The 15,889-nt window shown below is 48.1% G+C and overlaps 1 protein-coding gene across 2 annotated transcripts in view; it reads right to left on the reverse strand.

The window, feature by feature from the left end:
• The window catches only part of Phactr2 (phosphatase and actin regulator 2), a 261,285-nt gene extending 246,504 nt beyond the window's left edge, over positions 1–14,781 (reverse strand). For both annotated transcript variants that reach the window (XM_051206153.1, XM_051206152.1), the window contains exon 1: positions 14,331–14,781. In XM_051206153.1, coding sequence (XP_051062110.1) covers positions 14,331–14,580 — 250 coding nt within the window. In that variant the 5' untranslated portion in view covers positions 14,581–14,781. The remainder of the gene's footprint in view (positions 1–14,330) is intronic.
• Between the last annotated feature and the right edge of the window lie 1,108 nt (positions 14,782–15,889).

The raw sequence follows: 15,889 nt of genomic DNA on the forward strand, positions 1-15,889 counted from the left end.
ATACCTACTGTGTTAGCTGTGGTGTGACCACCCAAGAATAAATTTGAATCATTGTTTTCTCCCGGTATAATTAGTGCTAAGAAGGACTCCTTCTTTCAAATAGCTGCCAGGCTCACAAAGTGTAACATGGGCCAATAACAAGAGATAGCACGGAAGCCCATTAGAAACTTCCTAAGTTCAATTCGCGCACCAAACCTGTTACATTTCAATAAGAGTCTGGGTGCTTCACAAACATAGCAATATATGATGAATGCTGTTTTATATAACTGTCACTAGCTCCCAGGAGAACTTGAACTGGGACCCGTGGTAGACAAACATACTGAAACAACCCTCCAGTGCTCATCTAGCAGAAGACGGCATGATAGCAGTGGCCTTTTCCTGACATAGCTAACGAGGACCCTCATTTCTCATCCCTTGTGGTAAGCTTATTGCTGGCTGGGCCTAATGATGCCTAGCTATAATCCCAGAACATGGAAGGTCCATTCACGAGGATCACCAGTTGAAGTCCAGTCAGGGACACAAAGCAAAATCCTACTTCAAAAACGAAACAAATCCAGGAAATCCAGGAATGGTGGGTGACCCGTGTCTATAATCCCTCTTACTTCAGAGGTGGGTCGGGAGTTCAAGTTCTTCCGGGACTGCATAGGGAGTCTGAGGCCAGCTGAGTCTACCTGAGATTTTCTTTAACCCCAAATCCAAACCCAGCAAGTTGAAGTAAACAGCGAAAGCCTAGAGCTGCAGGGTGCCAATAGCAGGCGCCTCCACCTAATCTAGTGCTCTCTGGGTGAGGAACAAGAAGCAGCTGAATCAGACTGAGACAACCCCTCCCCCTCCCCATCAATACTCTAACATAAGCGAGGCCCCGAAACATGGACTGAAGAGAGGTTTGGGAGGAAGAAGACTCGAAAAGCAAATGTTCAAGAAGGTTCATGCAGCAGGGGAAGCAAGACAAGGAGTCAGGTGGCCTGAGAGGGAGTGGTGTGATGAGGACCCTTGTATGCACAGCCCGAATCACAAGGCGGATTTTCCCAGCACCAGAGGCTTCAGAACACTTTTTTCCCTTGAAGTTGCTTGGTAGCTGCAGGCTCCCTCTGGAATGTTCCTGTACTTGGACAAACCTTTCTAGTTTCATACTGGCAAAGGCCCCAGAGCGTTCTGAGCTGCCAGCCTTCTGGGGATTTGTCAGCTGCCCAAGGGGCAGCCCTTCCAGTGAATGCCCTCAAATCTTGATCTGGGTTACCATATGCAACCGCATGCCAACTCCAATCCTTGTTGAGATGTATCTGATCAAATGAAGCCAGAAGAATGCCATTTCGCTGCCTGAACAGGTCCTTGAAGTCAGATCACCAACCAGATGTTATGGTCCCCAAAGGGCAAAGGTCTAAATCAGTCTTACTTGCATGGGGCTCCATTTGGAGAAAGACACAGGCTCAACCCCCTAAAGTAATAGGGAGGCCTAGCAAAATGCCTTCAAGAGCTACTCTAAATGAAAATAGGATGTAAATGGTTTCATGGCAACAGGTACCAAACAGGCTAGGATGGGGTTACTGGGAAGAACATTATATCCAGGGAGGGAAAATATTGAGCTTCATGAAGACCTCCTGAGATATTTCTGATACTCAAACCATAAAATTTGACTCTTATGACCCATATTTCAAAGGGTGACTCCAGTCTGCACCTCAGCCAATGGCATCTATCACCCATCCTATTCTCATCTTGTCGTCCCATAGAACATCTCCATCCTTGTTTGCATCCTCAAACCTCCAAAGGCCACACTGTGTGAAGGAATACCCACTGTGCTATAAAGACGTACTTGTATCAAAACAGATTTCTTAGTCTACTCTTTCCCCTCTTTCTCGCCATGGTAGATGTCCAGCTTTTCTTGGTGACATCTATGCCTCCGGGAAGCCAGGGCTTCCCAGCCTTCTGGGCAGGAAGCAATGAAGGTTTCTCGTTAGCTTTTGGCCCTTCCACCTGCCATTCAAGAACTCCCCTCTGTATAACCACTTGGATTCATCACCAACACATGTCCCACATCCGAACATAGGTTTGACAAGAGAGCTGGGCTCTTTGGCTCTGGCTACATTCGAGTTGGAATCCAAGATCCCCAGTGAAGCTCACCGCTAGTCTGAATTGAAGACAGGTAGATTTAGCTTTGATAGTAACACATGTATACAGAGGCAGAACACTCTGGGATGGATGGGTGAATGGAAAATACAGATAGCATCATGGAATAATGGTCTATAACCCCTTACCATCCAAATGTTGAAGCTCTGCTCTCTCATGCAACGCTATCAGGATGTGAGGTATTTGAGAGGTAACTGGGATGAGAAGAACTCTGGAGTGTGTCTCACTAATGAATGGGCTTAGAATCCATAAAGGAAATCCTATTTAATCTCTCTGCTACGTGACCATACATCAAGAAGGCAGCCATCCATAAACTAGGAAGCAGGCCCCTACACAATGGTATTGGCAAAGCCTTATGACTCTGGTGTCATTGTTTCCGTGTTGATGTGGTGTCCATGAGGGGTGACAGATACACACCCAGATATACATGAGCAAAACGTGTATACTTTGAGGTTGGAGGATGTGAGTCTGAGTCCAGCACGTCCCTGCACTCAAGGGACATGGATGTCCTGACTCGCCTTTTAAACCCCAGCTTCCTTATCTCTAAAGGGGCTGCTGTGAAGATGGGGCCTGTGGTGTGTGCAGATGGATCAAGACCGCGTTAGACACAGTGTGCTGCCTCCTGACCCTCCTTGCCCACAGTCTGGGATCTGGTACGAGCCCAGCGTTCCCAGGAGCCTGCAGAGTCCCTGTGTCTAGCATTCTATTTCCACTGGCCTCAGGAGGCACAGAGAGCCATGACTTCCTCTCCACAAACTTTCTCCTGTGGCTGTGAGCCTTGTGCAATGAGCCCTTCCTTCCCCTGGGGACCAAGTTAGTTCATGATGCAGCTCTGAAAAAGCAAATACAGAACTACTTGGCTATATTCTCATTTTAGGACATTTAGGAATCAGGTTTTTACCTGCTCCTATATACATATGATAAGCACTTCAGGTAGTGGCTGACTGATAGCTTGATATCACGTGAACTGAGTTCCACGTCACAACCAATCTACTGAGACTTCCTGGCCTCCAAAGCTATGAGAAGAAATCTGTGTTGTTTTAATAGTCTGTGTCACTTTTATTATAGCAATTCATATGCACTGAAATAACTGCATTAGTGGGCAGACTGATAGAGGGAGAGAGAGAGAAATCTCTAGAAGTATAAGGTGATGGGGGAGAAGCAGCCTCCCCCTTAGCAATTCCTAACTGGAGGCCTTCAACACAGGAAGTGCTCTTGAATCTTTATATACTCTGGGGGCTGGGGGCTGAGGATGTGGCAGAGCTAGCTATCCAAATAACTGTTATTACCACGAAACAGTTCTGACAAGACACAGGAAGATATTCCCACCTCATGGCCATGACCCCCGCTCTTTCTGCAATGCCTACTTACCTCTTCCTTGGGGACAGCAATCTGTGACTCTTAAAGGAGGATCCAAAGAGCTACAATGAATTATAACCTATATCAGAGAGCAAAAACAGCTGTCACACTGGGGTGATAGTTCCCTTGATAAAGTGTCAGGCTTACAAGCACAGGAAACTGAAGTCTATATTCAGAACTCATCTTTAGAAAGTAATAATCTGGGCATGGTGGTATGCACTTGGGACCTCAGCACTGAGGTAGGATAAGATGGGTAGGTTTCTGAGGCTCATTGGCCAAGCAACCTAACCTAATGGATGAGCTCCAGGCCAAAGAGAGGCTGTCTCAAAAATAAGGTGGACAGGGCCATTGAGGTGGCTCAGAAGTTAAAGGCACTCGCTGATGACCTGAGTTCAGTCCCCAAGACCCACATGGTTGGACGAGAAAACCAATTCCTACAAGTTGTCCTATGACCTCTATACATGTGCCATGAACTACAGAGAGAGAGAGAGAGAGAGAGAGAGAGAGAGAGATCCCAAAATAGACAAACACATTAAAAAGTAAGAGATCATACTCAATCAGTCACAAATTTTCTTAGGCAAAGCAGTGCACTGGACAGTATTGGATGTCAAATACTGTTGTGACCAGTAATATTATAATTGGAATAAGCATGTACTCCTCTGATAGACCAACTATGAAAGAAAGATTCACATATTAAATCAAACAGAATTTTTTTATCATCATGCCTATCTGCTGAGTCTTCTGGAGTCGAAATCCAGAATCATGGAGCCTAGCACATTGTGGAAGAAGAACTTAAAAACACCTTGATTATTAATGTTTAGCCCACTTAAATGACTATTTAAGAGAAGTTCCACCCTTGAAGAGGACCAGCCTAGCACTCAGGTAGTGGAAATACACATGAACACTGAAGAAGATAGGGACATCATTCACTTGCTTCACAACCAAAAGAGAATATGAGTACTGATGCAGAGCAAAAGCCTATCGGGGCCTTCGAGACTCCTGACCCACAGTCCAGAGGTCGAAAAGGGCGCATTGCCATTTTCAGAAGTCTTAAGGTTCTTCCTGTTAGGGCAGAGAAGTAATGGTTAATTTTCTTGTTCTTTTTGTTCACAGAGGCACTGAGAAACTTGCAAAGTAAGGGTTATAAATGTCAAGATTTAGCTCGTTGGTCATAAAGTGAGTTAGGCTCACCAACTTTTCTAAAGCAAGCCAGTAGAGCCTGCCTCTTTGTGCAAATTTCAGCTAGTGTGATCAAAGATTATGACTCATCCGCCCAAGCTGGCTCAGTGTTTTTTGTTTTTTATTTTTTCCTGAGCCTCGCCGTAACTGAAAGTACGTTTGAACTTTGAGACGTGCTATGGTGCTTACACATGAGTCGTGCTCATAACTCTAAGACTGAGTAGCTTTCGGTTAAAAGAATGGATCTAATTAGTGATCCCTGAACAATACTGGCCTGACACTATTGTTATAATTTGACATGTTGCATGTACCTTAAAGTGGACAGCCAGTAAGCTATGGCAGAAGAACTTCTGATTTGTGTGTGTGTGTGTGTGTGTGTAAAGTGTGTGTTTGTGTGTATTCATGTGTGTGTGTGTGTCAAGTGTGTGTTTCTGGGTACTCATGTGTGTGTATATATATATGTGTGTGTGTGTGTATGTATGTATATTTATATATTCATGTGTGTCAAGTGTGTGTTTGTGCATTTTCGTGTGTGTGTGGATTCACATGTGTGAATGTGAGTGCACATGCTAAGGACACATGTGGAGACCAAGTCTCTAGTGTTTGCACTCCCCTTGTGTTTGTGATAGTTTTGATGGATTGCACTGCATATGCCTGGCTATGGGCTGCACACTTCTAATGATTCAAGTTCCAGCCTTTATGCTCTCTCAGGGTCCAGGCTAGGGGCTTACAGCAAGCTGGTAAGGCTTGGCAAAAAGGAATCTGAAAGTAAAAGGAAACAAACCAGCTCACACATGCATTCCTCTCATGGTTCTTTATTCTTCGGTGAAAGGGTTTTGGTGAGACGACTCCCACTATGGAAAAGGGAGAGCGCTATGGTTTCACAGGGTTTTACAGGGATGACAGCAACTATTCAAAAGGCAGGCATCCCCAAAGCTTTGCAAATGGGGATTTCTCCCCAGCGGAATTCCAAAGGGTAGCCTGGTGAGTTTGTCTCTGTAATCTCATTGTATCATCTTGTGGACCGCAGCACACTTCTGGGCATCCTGTTTCTGCCTCCCAGCTTGGAGTGGGAGATGAGGCTATAGAGACTAATCTGTGTCCAGCACTTACACAGATGATGGGAGTTCCTTGGGCTCTCTCCTCGCTGGGCAAGCACTTTCAGTCACTCAGCCATCGCCTCAGTCCCAAGAGCTGCCCACCGTGATGTTCTCCCTCATGGGTTATTTTTGAGTCTTAAAGCATAATGCAGTTTTCTTCTTTTCCTTGGGGGTATGTGTGAGCTGTTTCTATGAGGGAATGGCAGATAATTCCAGCGCCCACGAGCCAAAGAGCATGCATTTTGAAGTCAGGAAGACATGGGTCTGTGTCCCTCCCATATTTCCCTGCTATTTAAGGGACATGAGCATCCTCCTCCACCATTTAAAACCCAGCTTCCTTATCTCTAAAGGGGCTGCTGTGAAGATGGGGCCTGTGGTGTGTGCAGACAGATCAAGACCGCGTTAGACACAGTGTGCTGCCTCCTGACCCTCCTTGCCCACAGTCTGGGATCTGATACCAGCCCAGTGTTCCCAGGAGCCTGCAGAGTCCCTGTGTCTAGGATTCCATCTCCACTGGCCTCAGGAGACACAGAGAGCCATGACTTCCTCTCCACAAACTTTCTCCTGTGGCTGTGACCAGGTGAGCCTTGTGCAATGAGCCCTTCCCCCTGGAAGACCTAGTTAGCTTATGAGTAGCTCTGAAAAAAAATTGAAACATTTTACTTGACTCTTTCGTTTTAAAATATTTGGAAATCAAAAGTTCAACTTGATGGTATGTGTGTCTGTGTGTGTGTGCAGTGTGTATATGTGTGTGTGTGTGCATATGTGTGTGTGTGTGTGTGTGTGCACTTTAGGCTACTTTTTGACAGATGTTTGATTTTAAAAGAACTGACCTAGTTAATCCATTCATCGGTGCCTTAGATATGTGGCAGGCACTTGTATGCCCTGTATGTATCAGGTCCTATCCTAGGCACCAACTCGGCAAAACTAAGGAAAGACTGAGTCTGTTTGTGATGCTCTCACAGCATATGAAAGGTGAGAGACCATGCATTCAGTGAAGGCACCTGAAGCAACTTTCAATAGAAGTATGCCAAAGGACACACTTTACCCAGAACCTTAAAGTCCAAGGTCTCTTTTCTCACCTTTCACCCCCACAGTCATCCAGTAAGCAAGGTGTCACTCTTACGAATCGTTTCCAGGTCAGCTATAAGGAAGTCAAGTACAGGGAGGGGAAGGAACATGACCAAGATCACAGGGAAGATAAGCCAACATCCTGTCTGCTTTGCCTGTACCATTCCACTGTCTTCAGGGCCTCTCCTGGGACACGTAGAGACAAGTCCAGACCGTATTTCCATCAGACTCACAAACGCCACGCCACACGAATGCCCCTTGCAGTGGACTTCCATGAGCAGTCAGACACAGCCCCCTCGGACTCTGGCCTTGCCACTCCTGTTACATCCTTTTCCTCCTCTCTGCACCAAGCAAAAACCAGACTCTAGGCATGACAGTTGTCTCAGACCTTAACGTAGTGTTTCTTTTCCCAAGCACTCCCTTCCTCCATGCGTCCGGCGCCATGTTTAGGTTCTACTTTCTGCAGAGAGGAAGAAAGAGAAAGTGTGTGGGGGGTATGTGTGAAGGAGTGGTGTGTGTGTGTGTGTGTGTGTGTGTGTGTGTGTGTGTAGGTGCGTGCATGGGTTGTATGGAGTGTGTGTGTACATAGGTGTGTATGGAGTGTGTGTGTAGGTGTGTGTATGTGTGTGCATGGATGTGCATGTGTGTATGGAGTATGTTTGTGCATGGGTGTATATGGAGTGTGTGTGGGTGTGTGTGTATGTGTGCGCATGAGTGTGTATGGAGTGTGTGTGCATGGTGTGTGTAGATGTGTGCATGGGTGTATATGGAGAGTGTGTGTATGGGTGTGCACAGGTGTGCATGGTGTGTATGGAGTGTGTGTAGGTGTGTGTATGTGTGTGCATGGTGTGTATGGAGTGTGTGTAGGTGTGTGTGTATGTGTGTGCATGGTGTGTATGGAGTGTGTGTAGGTGTGTGCATGGGTGTGTATTGAGTGTGTGTATGTGTGTGCATGGGTGTGTATGGAGTGTGTGTGTATGTGTGCGCATGGGTGTGTATGGAGTGTGTGTGCATGGTGTGTGTAGATGTGTGCATGGGTGTGTATGGAGAGTGTGTGTATGGGTGTGCATAGGTGTGTATGTGTGTATGGAGTGTGTATGCAGGTGTGTGTGTATGTGTGTGCACGGTGTGTATGGAGTGTGTGTAGGTGTGTGCATGGGTGTGTATTGAGTGTGTGTATGTGTGTGCATGGGTGTGTATGGAGTGTGTGTGTATGTGTGTGCATGGGTGAGTATGGAGTGTGTGTGTAGGTGCGTGTGTGTGCATGAGTGTGTATGGTGTGTGTGCATGAGTGTGCATGGGTGTGTATGGAGTGGAGTATGTGTAGGTGTGTGTGTATGTGTGTGCATGGGTGTGTATGTGTGCATGGAGTGTGTGTAGGTGTGTGTGTGCATGGGTGTGTATGGATTATTGTGTAGGTGCATGTGTGTGCATGGGTGTGTATGGTGTGTGTGCGTGAGTGTGTATGGAGTGTGTGTAGGTGTATGTGTGTGCATGGGTGTGTACGGAGTGGAGTGTATATAGGTGTGTGTATGTGTGTGCATGGGTGTGTATTGAGTGTGAGTAAGTGTGTGTATGGGTGTGTATGGAGTGTGTTTGTATGTGTGTGCATGGGTGTGTATGGAGTGTTTGTATGTGTGTGCATAGGTGTGTGTACATGGAGTGTGTGTGTAGGTGTGTGTGTATGAGTGTGCATGGGTATGTATGTGTGCATGGAGTGTGTGTATAGGTATGTGTGTATGTGTGCATGGGTGTGTATGGGGTGTGTGTAGGTGTGTGTGTGTGCATGGGTGTGTATGGAGTATGTGTGTAGGTGCATGTGTGTGCATGGGTGTGTATGGTGTGTGTGCATGAGTGTGCATGGGTGTGTATGGAGTGTGTGTATGTAGGTGTGTGTGTATGAGTGTGCATGGGTGTATATGGAGTGTGTGTGTAGGTGTATGTGTGTGCATGGATGTGTACGGAGAGGAGTGTGTGTAGGTGTGTATGTGTGTGCATGGGTGTGTATGGAGTGTGTGTGTATGTGTGTATGTGTGTGCATGGGTGTGTATGGAGTGTGTGTATGTGTGTATGGGTGTGTATGGAGTGTGTGTATGTAGGTGTGTGTATGTGTGTGTATGGAGTGTGTATAGGTGCATGTGTGTGCATGGGTGTGTATGGAGTATATGTAGGTGTGTGTGTATGGGTGTGCATGGGTGTGTATGGAGTATGTGTGTATAGGTGTGTGTGCATGGGTATGTATGGTGTGTGTGTATGTGTGTGCATGGGTGTGTATAGAGTATGTGTGTGTATGTGTGTCCATGGGTAAGTATGGAGCATGTGTGTATAGGTGTGTGTGTGTGCATGGGTGTGTATAGTGTGTGTATGTGTGTGCATGTGTGGTTATGGAGTGTATTTGTAGGTGTGTGTATGTGTGTATGTGTGTGCATGGGTGTGTATGGAGTGTGTGTGTGTGGGTGTGTATGGGTATGTATAGAGTGGGTGTGTATGGGTGTGCATGGGTGTGTATGGAGCATGTGTGTATAGGTGTATATGTACATGGGTGTGTATGTTGTGTGTATGGGTGTGCATGGAGTGTATTGTGTAGGTGTGTGTATGTGTGTGCATGGGTGTGTATGCAGTGTGTGTTTAGGTGTGTGTGTAGGTGTGTGTGTATGGGTGTGTATGGGTGTGCATGGGTGTGCATGGAGTGTATTGTGTAGGTGTGTGTATGTGTGTATGTGTGTGCATGGGTGTGTATGGAGTGTGTGTATGGGTGTGTATGGGTGTGTATAGAGTGGGTGTGTATGGGTGTGCATGGGTGTGTATGGAATATTGTGTGTAGGTGTGTGTATGTGTGTGCATGGGTTGTATGGAGTGTGTGTGTGTGTGTGTGTGTGTGTGTGTGTAGGTGTCATGGTCTCTGTGACACCCTTCTGGAGGACCTTTCTCAAGCTCTTTTCACAGTTGGCCACAGGGCCCTGATCCTAGCTCATACTTTCTTACTGTGCCATGTTTAGTGTATTGTCCTCTTTCCCCCGCTAGGCTGTGGGTGTCTTTGCTGCCTGTGTGTTTGGCACATGAGTTTTACCTCTTTCAGCAGAATGAGTGCCCAGTTCCACACCAGTCTCTGAGCCACAGCAAGATGGCTGGTGTAGCTAGACTACGCTGTAGAAGGCACCGAGCTTATAGATGACTGCCACCATCAGGTAACATATTGCCCATAATGCATGCCACATGGCTTTGATCCCTAGAGAAACACTGTCTCTTGCTTCCATACCCATTCCAAAGAGCTTTTGTGTTTAAAAGTCTTACATCCAAGATTGCAGAATCATACTGCTGGCTGCCATGAGCCCTGTGCCTAGAGTAGTACCTGTCATCCAGTGATGTCAAGGAACACCAGCTGAATGAAAGACTGGATGGATGGATGGATGGATGGATGGATGGATGGATGGATGGATGGATGGACGGATGGACGGACAACACACATGCTTAGTTCCAGCTTGGGACTGGATGGGCATCTCACAATGGAAGCTAATCCACAGGCTCCACTGTGCTTTGTGATCTACACCCTGCTTGAAACGTCTTTCTTATGAATCTGAACAAAGAATTCTTCCTCAGGCAACCACAGACTCGAGAGCTCACAGAAGGAAGGGTCTGGGTGTCCCAGGGGTGGGTAGAGTGCCCGTGCAGTGTGTTACAACAGTATGAGGGCAGGAAAGGGGCTCAAACTAGAGAGGAAGAACCCCTGCCTGCAGAGAGGCAAGCAGACACTGTACGCCTGCTGAAGTCATAACAGCCTTAAGAAAGTGACAGAGAAAGAGGAACTGCTTGCTTAAATTCCTGACACCTGCCTTGGTTTGGACCCAGGTCAAGTGTACCCTGACTGAGAAGGGACCAACTTACTCACATGTGAAACAGGCTTTTTATGGGGTTCCCTGAGCTCGCCCGATGCTTGTGTGAGAAGATGGAAGGCCCACCTTCTGGCTGGGCAATAGTTTACTGGCCCAGCTGCCGAGATGAGGATGGGCTGGGTGCATATGTCTACACCAGATGCCTAGAACGACAATGGTGGGAGGTGGCCTGGATGTCAGTCCTCCGGTACCCAGCCTGCTTTGACACTGTCCAAACTGCCCTACCTTTGCCAGCCAGGTAGCCTTATTGTTCTATGACCAGGCAAAGGCAGAAAGTAAACTGAAGACCAGATACCCACTACTTGGCAAAAACTGACAGACACAAATCCCCTGCATTCTGAATTACTCAGATGTGAAGTTAGCAGGTGTCTTCTGTTGCTAGCCTGGTGTACTTCTGCCCAGCCCAGAGATCTTCGTCATGTTCTGGACAAGAGTGAGTCATGGAACCAAAACAGTGTCTGTCCCTTGCTGGAGCTATTGACAGGGATACGACCTGCGTGGTATCCTGGCAGCCTCTGCTTATTGAACATCCTTGTGAGAAAAACACCTCAGAAACAGCTCATTCCAGTAAAATTCTGAGTGAGGAATAATACTGGCAAGGTTGGAGTAAAAATTAAGAGTGCATTCTGTGAGAACTTCATTTCAAGATTTCATTTTTGAAAATTGTTTTACTGAAACATTAGATTTTAGAAGTCCAGGGTTTGTTAACCCCAAAGACCTGTGAGTTTATAAACAAATAAAAAGTCAAAAATCAGTCTGAGCTTTTAAAATTCAAAAATAGTGGGGCTTTTACCCATTTTATATGGATTTTAAATTATGAAACTATGGATTTTGTTGATGAAATGCATGTGTCTTCTCTGGGAAAATCTGCTCCTGAATCCACAGGTTAAATAAATAGCCCCAAAGGGTGAGATGCTTTCCTTTAGAAAATCCGGTGATAACCCAGGACAATGAGGAAAGCAGGGGCTCTTAGGATGTCTCCATACACTGCTAGCACTAAGTAGGCCCTTAAAAAGGATTGGCATTGAACCCTAATTGCAGCAGTTGGCAATTTTAGGGGCTGAGTCTCAAAGGTGGACCAAAAGCTAGGATGAGAGGTGGGATGACGGGTTGGTTATTTGTCTTGGAGTAAGTATTGTCTGATAACCCGAGAAGAAAATTCCCTCTTTCTCTTCCCTCTGCTCTCCATGGCATTGCCCAAGATGATTTCTCTCCTTGCTTAATGTTCATCCAACATCATGGACTAACACCGGGGGATTAACTCTTAAGAGTGTACAAAAGGATTATTCCACAGCAATTAGAAATGATCCTACAGGAAGAGCTCGCTGAATCAGGACTGGACACAAGGAAAAATGCTTTGGGGGGGGAGATGGCAGAGGATGAGTGTGAGAGAAATGAGCAGGCATCCATGCTTCAAGCTTCCTTTTGCTCAGACCAACTCTGATCACAGTATTCCAATGCTTCAGAACCAAAAGAAAGCAAGCCTCGTGTGTGGCTATGCCTTTGAGTCACCTAATGCCCAGCTGCACCTGATACAATCATAGCAGAATCCATGAGATGGACCCTGGGACTATAAACGACGTCAACAAGGCCACATCTCCTAAAAATGCCACTCCTTATGGGCCAAACATCCAAACACATGAGTCCTATTCAGACCACCACAAGACCCAAAGCTTCCTGAAAGAAATTCACTCTCCTTCCTGAGCACCAATACGCTGTGCTGTGGGGGACAAATGATTTGGAAGCTGGCACTTCCTAATATCCATTATATTGATTTGGGAAAGCCTGATTCCCCTGTCATTGTCACATAGCACATATGCACCCATGCACATTTAAATTTCTCACTGCTATTCTCCTTCACGCAGCTTTAATTCCTATGTTTGGGAACAAAAACTTGAGACACAATTATGTTTATTTATCTACAGTCACCAACTAAACTAACAGTCACCTGTCTCTTCGGGTCATTGGAATGGTTAATCCTTTAATCTTTTTAAAAAGCCCATGAAGATTATCTACAGTTCCATTCTGTTTGACCCCAAAGCAGATGGCAAAATGCTTTTTTCCATTCAACACTTTCCACAGAATAAATTCAGAGGAAGAATCCAGAGAGGATTCTTTGGGGGTGAACATCACACAACCTGAACTTAATAATTCTGATGGCCTCTATCCATGGTAATCTTCAAAATCAGAACAGAAACACTGTCAGTGCTCCCTGAACACACTGGATACGGAAGACCATATCAACAAAAGAAAACAGTTCTGGTGTGGAACAGAGTTAGGTAGCTCAAATGGAGACAGACGACAGAAATGTGCTCTTTACAAACTAGAATTGGCGTTGGGTAGAAATGAGGTTGAGTTTAAGACGAGGGACAAGGCTAGGAAGAAGACTCAGTGGGTAAGGGTACTTGACCCCACACCTGAGGATCTGGGCTCCATCACAAAGGCCCAGCAAATTGTCCTCTGACTTTTACACGCACTCCGAGGTGTGCCTGCATGTGCACGTACACAATTAATAAATGGGGGAGGGGTGTCAAGGAAGACATGACCCCAGAGCTGGGGAAGATGCAGGGGGCTTATGTATGGGGGGGTGGAGGGTTGCAATTCGCTTCAGCAAGCTCTTTCTTGAAGCTGGTCGTTCTCATGTTATCCATGACTAATTCCCCACCTTAGGCGCAGCCTTCACAGGTTGGAAATTATAAAACAACCTTGGAAACTGGACAGTTGGCTGGACTAAAAGACAAAGGTTCTCCAGTTCTTAGGATATTTAAATAATGACTTAATTCACCTAACGTCTCCACATGATACACCACCACCCGATGGTTCCACATTAACCACTGAGATATGAGAGATGCAGTTAAGCGATCAGTCCTCCATCACACAGCACAGCCTGGGCAACATCAGGCCTCAGGGAAGTTCCTGGTTTTTGCCAGTCCTCACAGGACACGACACAGGGGCCTTCCTCTGCAGCAACCCTACTGGCTCCAGGCTTCCCAGAGAAGAGTGAAGCAGATATACATACACAGCCAGGCCAAAGTCTCATTAACACCTCCATGGGTTCTCACAGTCAGGGAAACTCTAACCCCAGGTCCTGTAACCAGCAAGCCCGCTAAGAAATGTCTCTTTCAGAAACTGGAATGAGTGGCGGCCAGAGCTTCCAAACCCGGTACTAATCCTAACCCCTCAAGTGAGGGGACCACACCCTTCTGAGGGACCACAATCACGCCAAGACCGGTTAGCCCAAGCACCAAATTAGCCCAAGGACCAAAGCCAACACCGGTGCCGCCTGGCGCCGCACAGCGGACAGGGAGTCCGGGGAAACCCGCGGAAACCGCGCCGCGCTGCACCGGCGCAGGAGAGAGGCGCACCCACTTGGGCGCACCCACCGGGAGCCTGTCCCTCGGCCGAGGGACCCCAAGCTCCTGCAGCCCAGCTGGAGAGGGCGATGTGCGGACGGCAAGCTTTGGTCCTTGCTCTCGGTCCCCACCCCCCCCCCACGGCTGCCCGCGGGGCGTCCAGGGACGGTAGCCACACGGCGGCGACTGCCACCTGCCCGTGGCTAGCCCTCCCTGGGCCACCCCAGACCATCCCGCGACATCCTTACCTGAGCCGGACATGTGGACTCGGAGCGGACGGCCCCTGCTCGAGGCGGACGACAGGTCGCTCTGGGAACGGCCGCGGGGGCTTGGGTCCCCGGGTACCCAGCGCAAGATAGGCACCGGCGAGCCCAGAGTGTCGGGCTCGGGGTCCAGATCCTCCGCCGCCGCCGCCGCCGCCGCCGCAGCCGCAGCCGTCTCCTCCTGGCCGGCTGGCTCGTCCGGGGACGTCGCAGGGCTCTTGCCGGCTTCCGCCATCGGTCCTAAGCGCCGGGAGGGAGCGAGCTCAGTCAGGGTGCGGCCGGCGCAGAGTGCTGCGCTGTCCGCTGCGGCCCCGCGTGGAGCCCCCGGCCGGCTGGCAGGGCGGGGAGGCGGCCGCAGGCAGCGGTGCGCAGCGCGGGAGGAGGAAGAGCACAGAAAAGTTTGCACAGGAAGGAGCCGCCTACAGTCGGCTCTCTCTCCCTCCCTCTCTCTCTCTCTCTCTTTCTCTCTCTCGCCGGTGACAGCCACGGGGCTCCGAGCCTGCTGCTGCCCTCGGTGCTCGGGAACCTGCCCGGTTGCTCCACCCCCAACCGCGGCCCCCCCCCCCACACCGGAAGGCAGGGGTCTGTACCAATGGCCCCCCGCAGGGCTCACGCCGCCTCCGCAGGGCTCAGAGGAGTGAAGTTTAAGCTGCAGAGCCCAGTTGCAAGGTCAGGGTTGCAGTCAGTCCCGAGGGGTGGGGACAGGCGAGCACACACCTGACGGCTTATGATAGGACAAAGACTCAATGACTGTCATCTGTATTTTACAGGTGCGAGACACTGGCGCCAAAGGGCTCTGTGTATGCCCTATGATTCCTGGCAGATCTGGAGTCGCTTGTGAAGTGTGGTCCTTTGACCCTCCCTTTACCACCTCGTGCCCTTGTCAAAGCTCTGTGTCTCGTAGCCCTACATTCCTGGTCTGTGCTGGGTCAGACTCAAAGGTCGTGCGTGGTTTCATTTCTAAGATCTCGGTCTTCTAAGGGCCAAATTAGTGTCACAGATGTGATGTCTGAGTCGATGCTTTCCAGTGGAAGAGCCGCTGAGATGACTGGCAGCGGGTGCCTCAGTAGCCAGCAAAGGAGCCCTGATTTTGCTAATTGGAATGCCAGCTTTATCAGTTTCGAGGTGAGGTACCCAAGTAATGGCTGGCTCAAAATTGAAAGGCTGTAAAGCAGAGCTGGGGAGCTGACCGTCTCTGCACGTTTCTGACCGTGGAGGAGTGTTTCTGGGCTTCACATAGGGACCATAGACAGTGGCACGGAGAGAAGGAGACTGAGCGAGTCAGCCATTACAACTACACACACACACACACACACACACACACACACACACACCAGACGCTTCAACAAACACTTTGTATTTAACATTTAACAATTTATTTATCAAGAAACCAAACCTAAGCATAAAGTAAAAGAGAGAAAAAAAAAAAAAAACAACTAAGAGAGCAAAGCTATACAAACACAAAGACACCCACCCAAAAGGCCTAGCAACTAGGTCATGGTGTTCACCGGTGCATCCTCCACAACTGAAAACGGCTTGTTCTC

The sequence above is a fragment of the Phodopus roborovskii genome, unplaced genomic scaffold, assembly GCF_943737965.1.
Source record: "Phodopus roborovskii unplaced genomic scaffold, PHOROB, whole genome shotgun sequence".
Taxonomy (NCBI): Eukaryota; Metazoa; Chordata; class Mammalia; order Rodentia; family Cricetidae; genus Phodopus; species Phodopus roborovskii.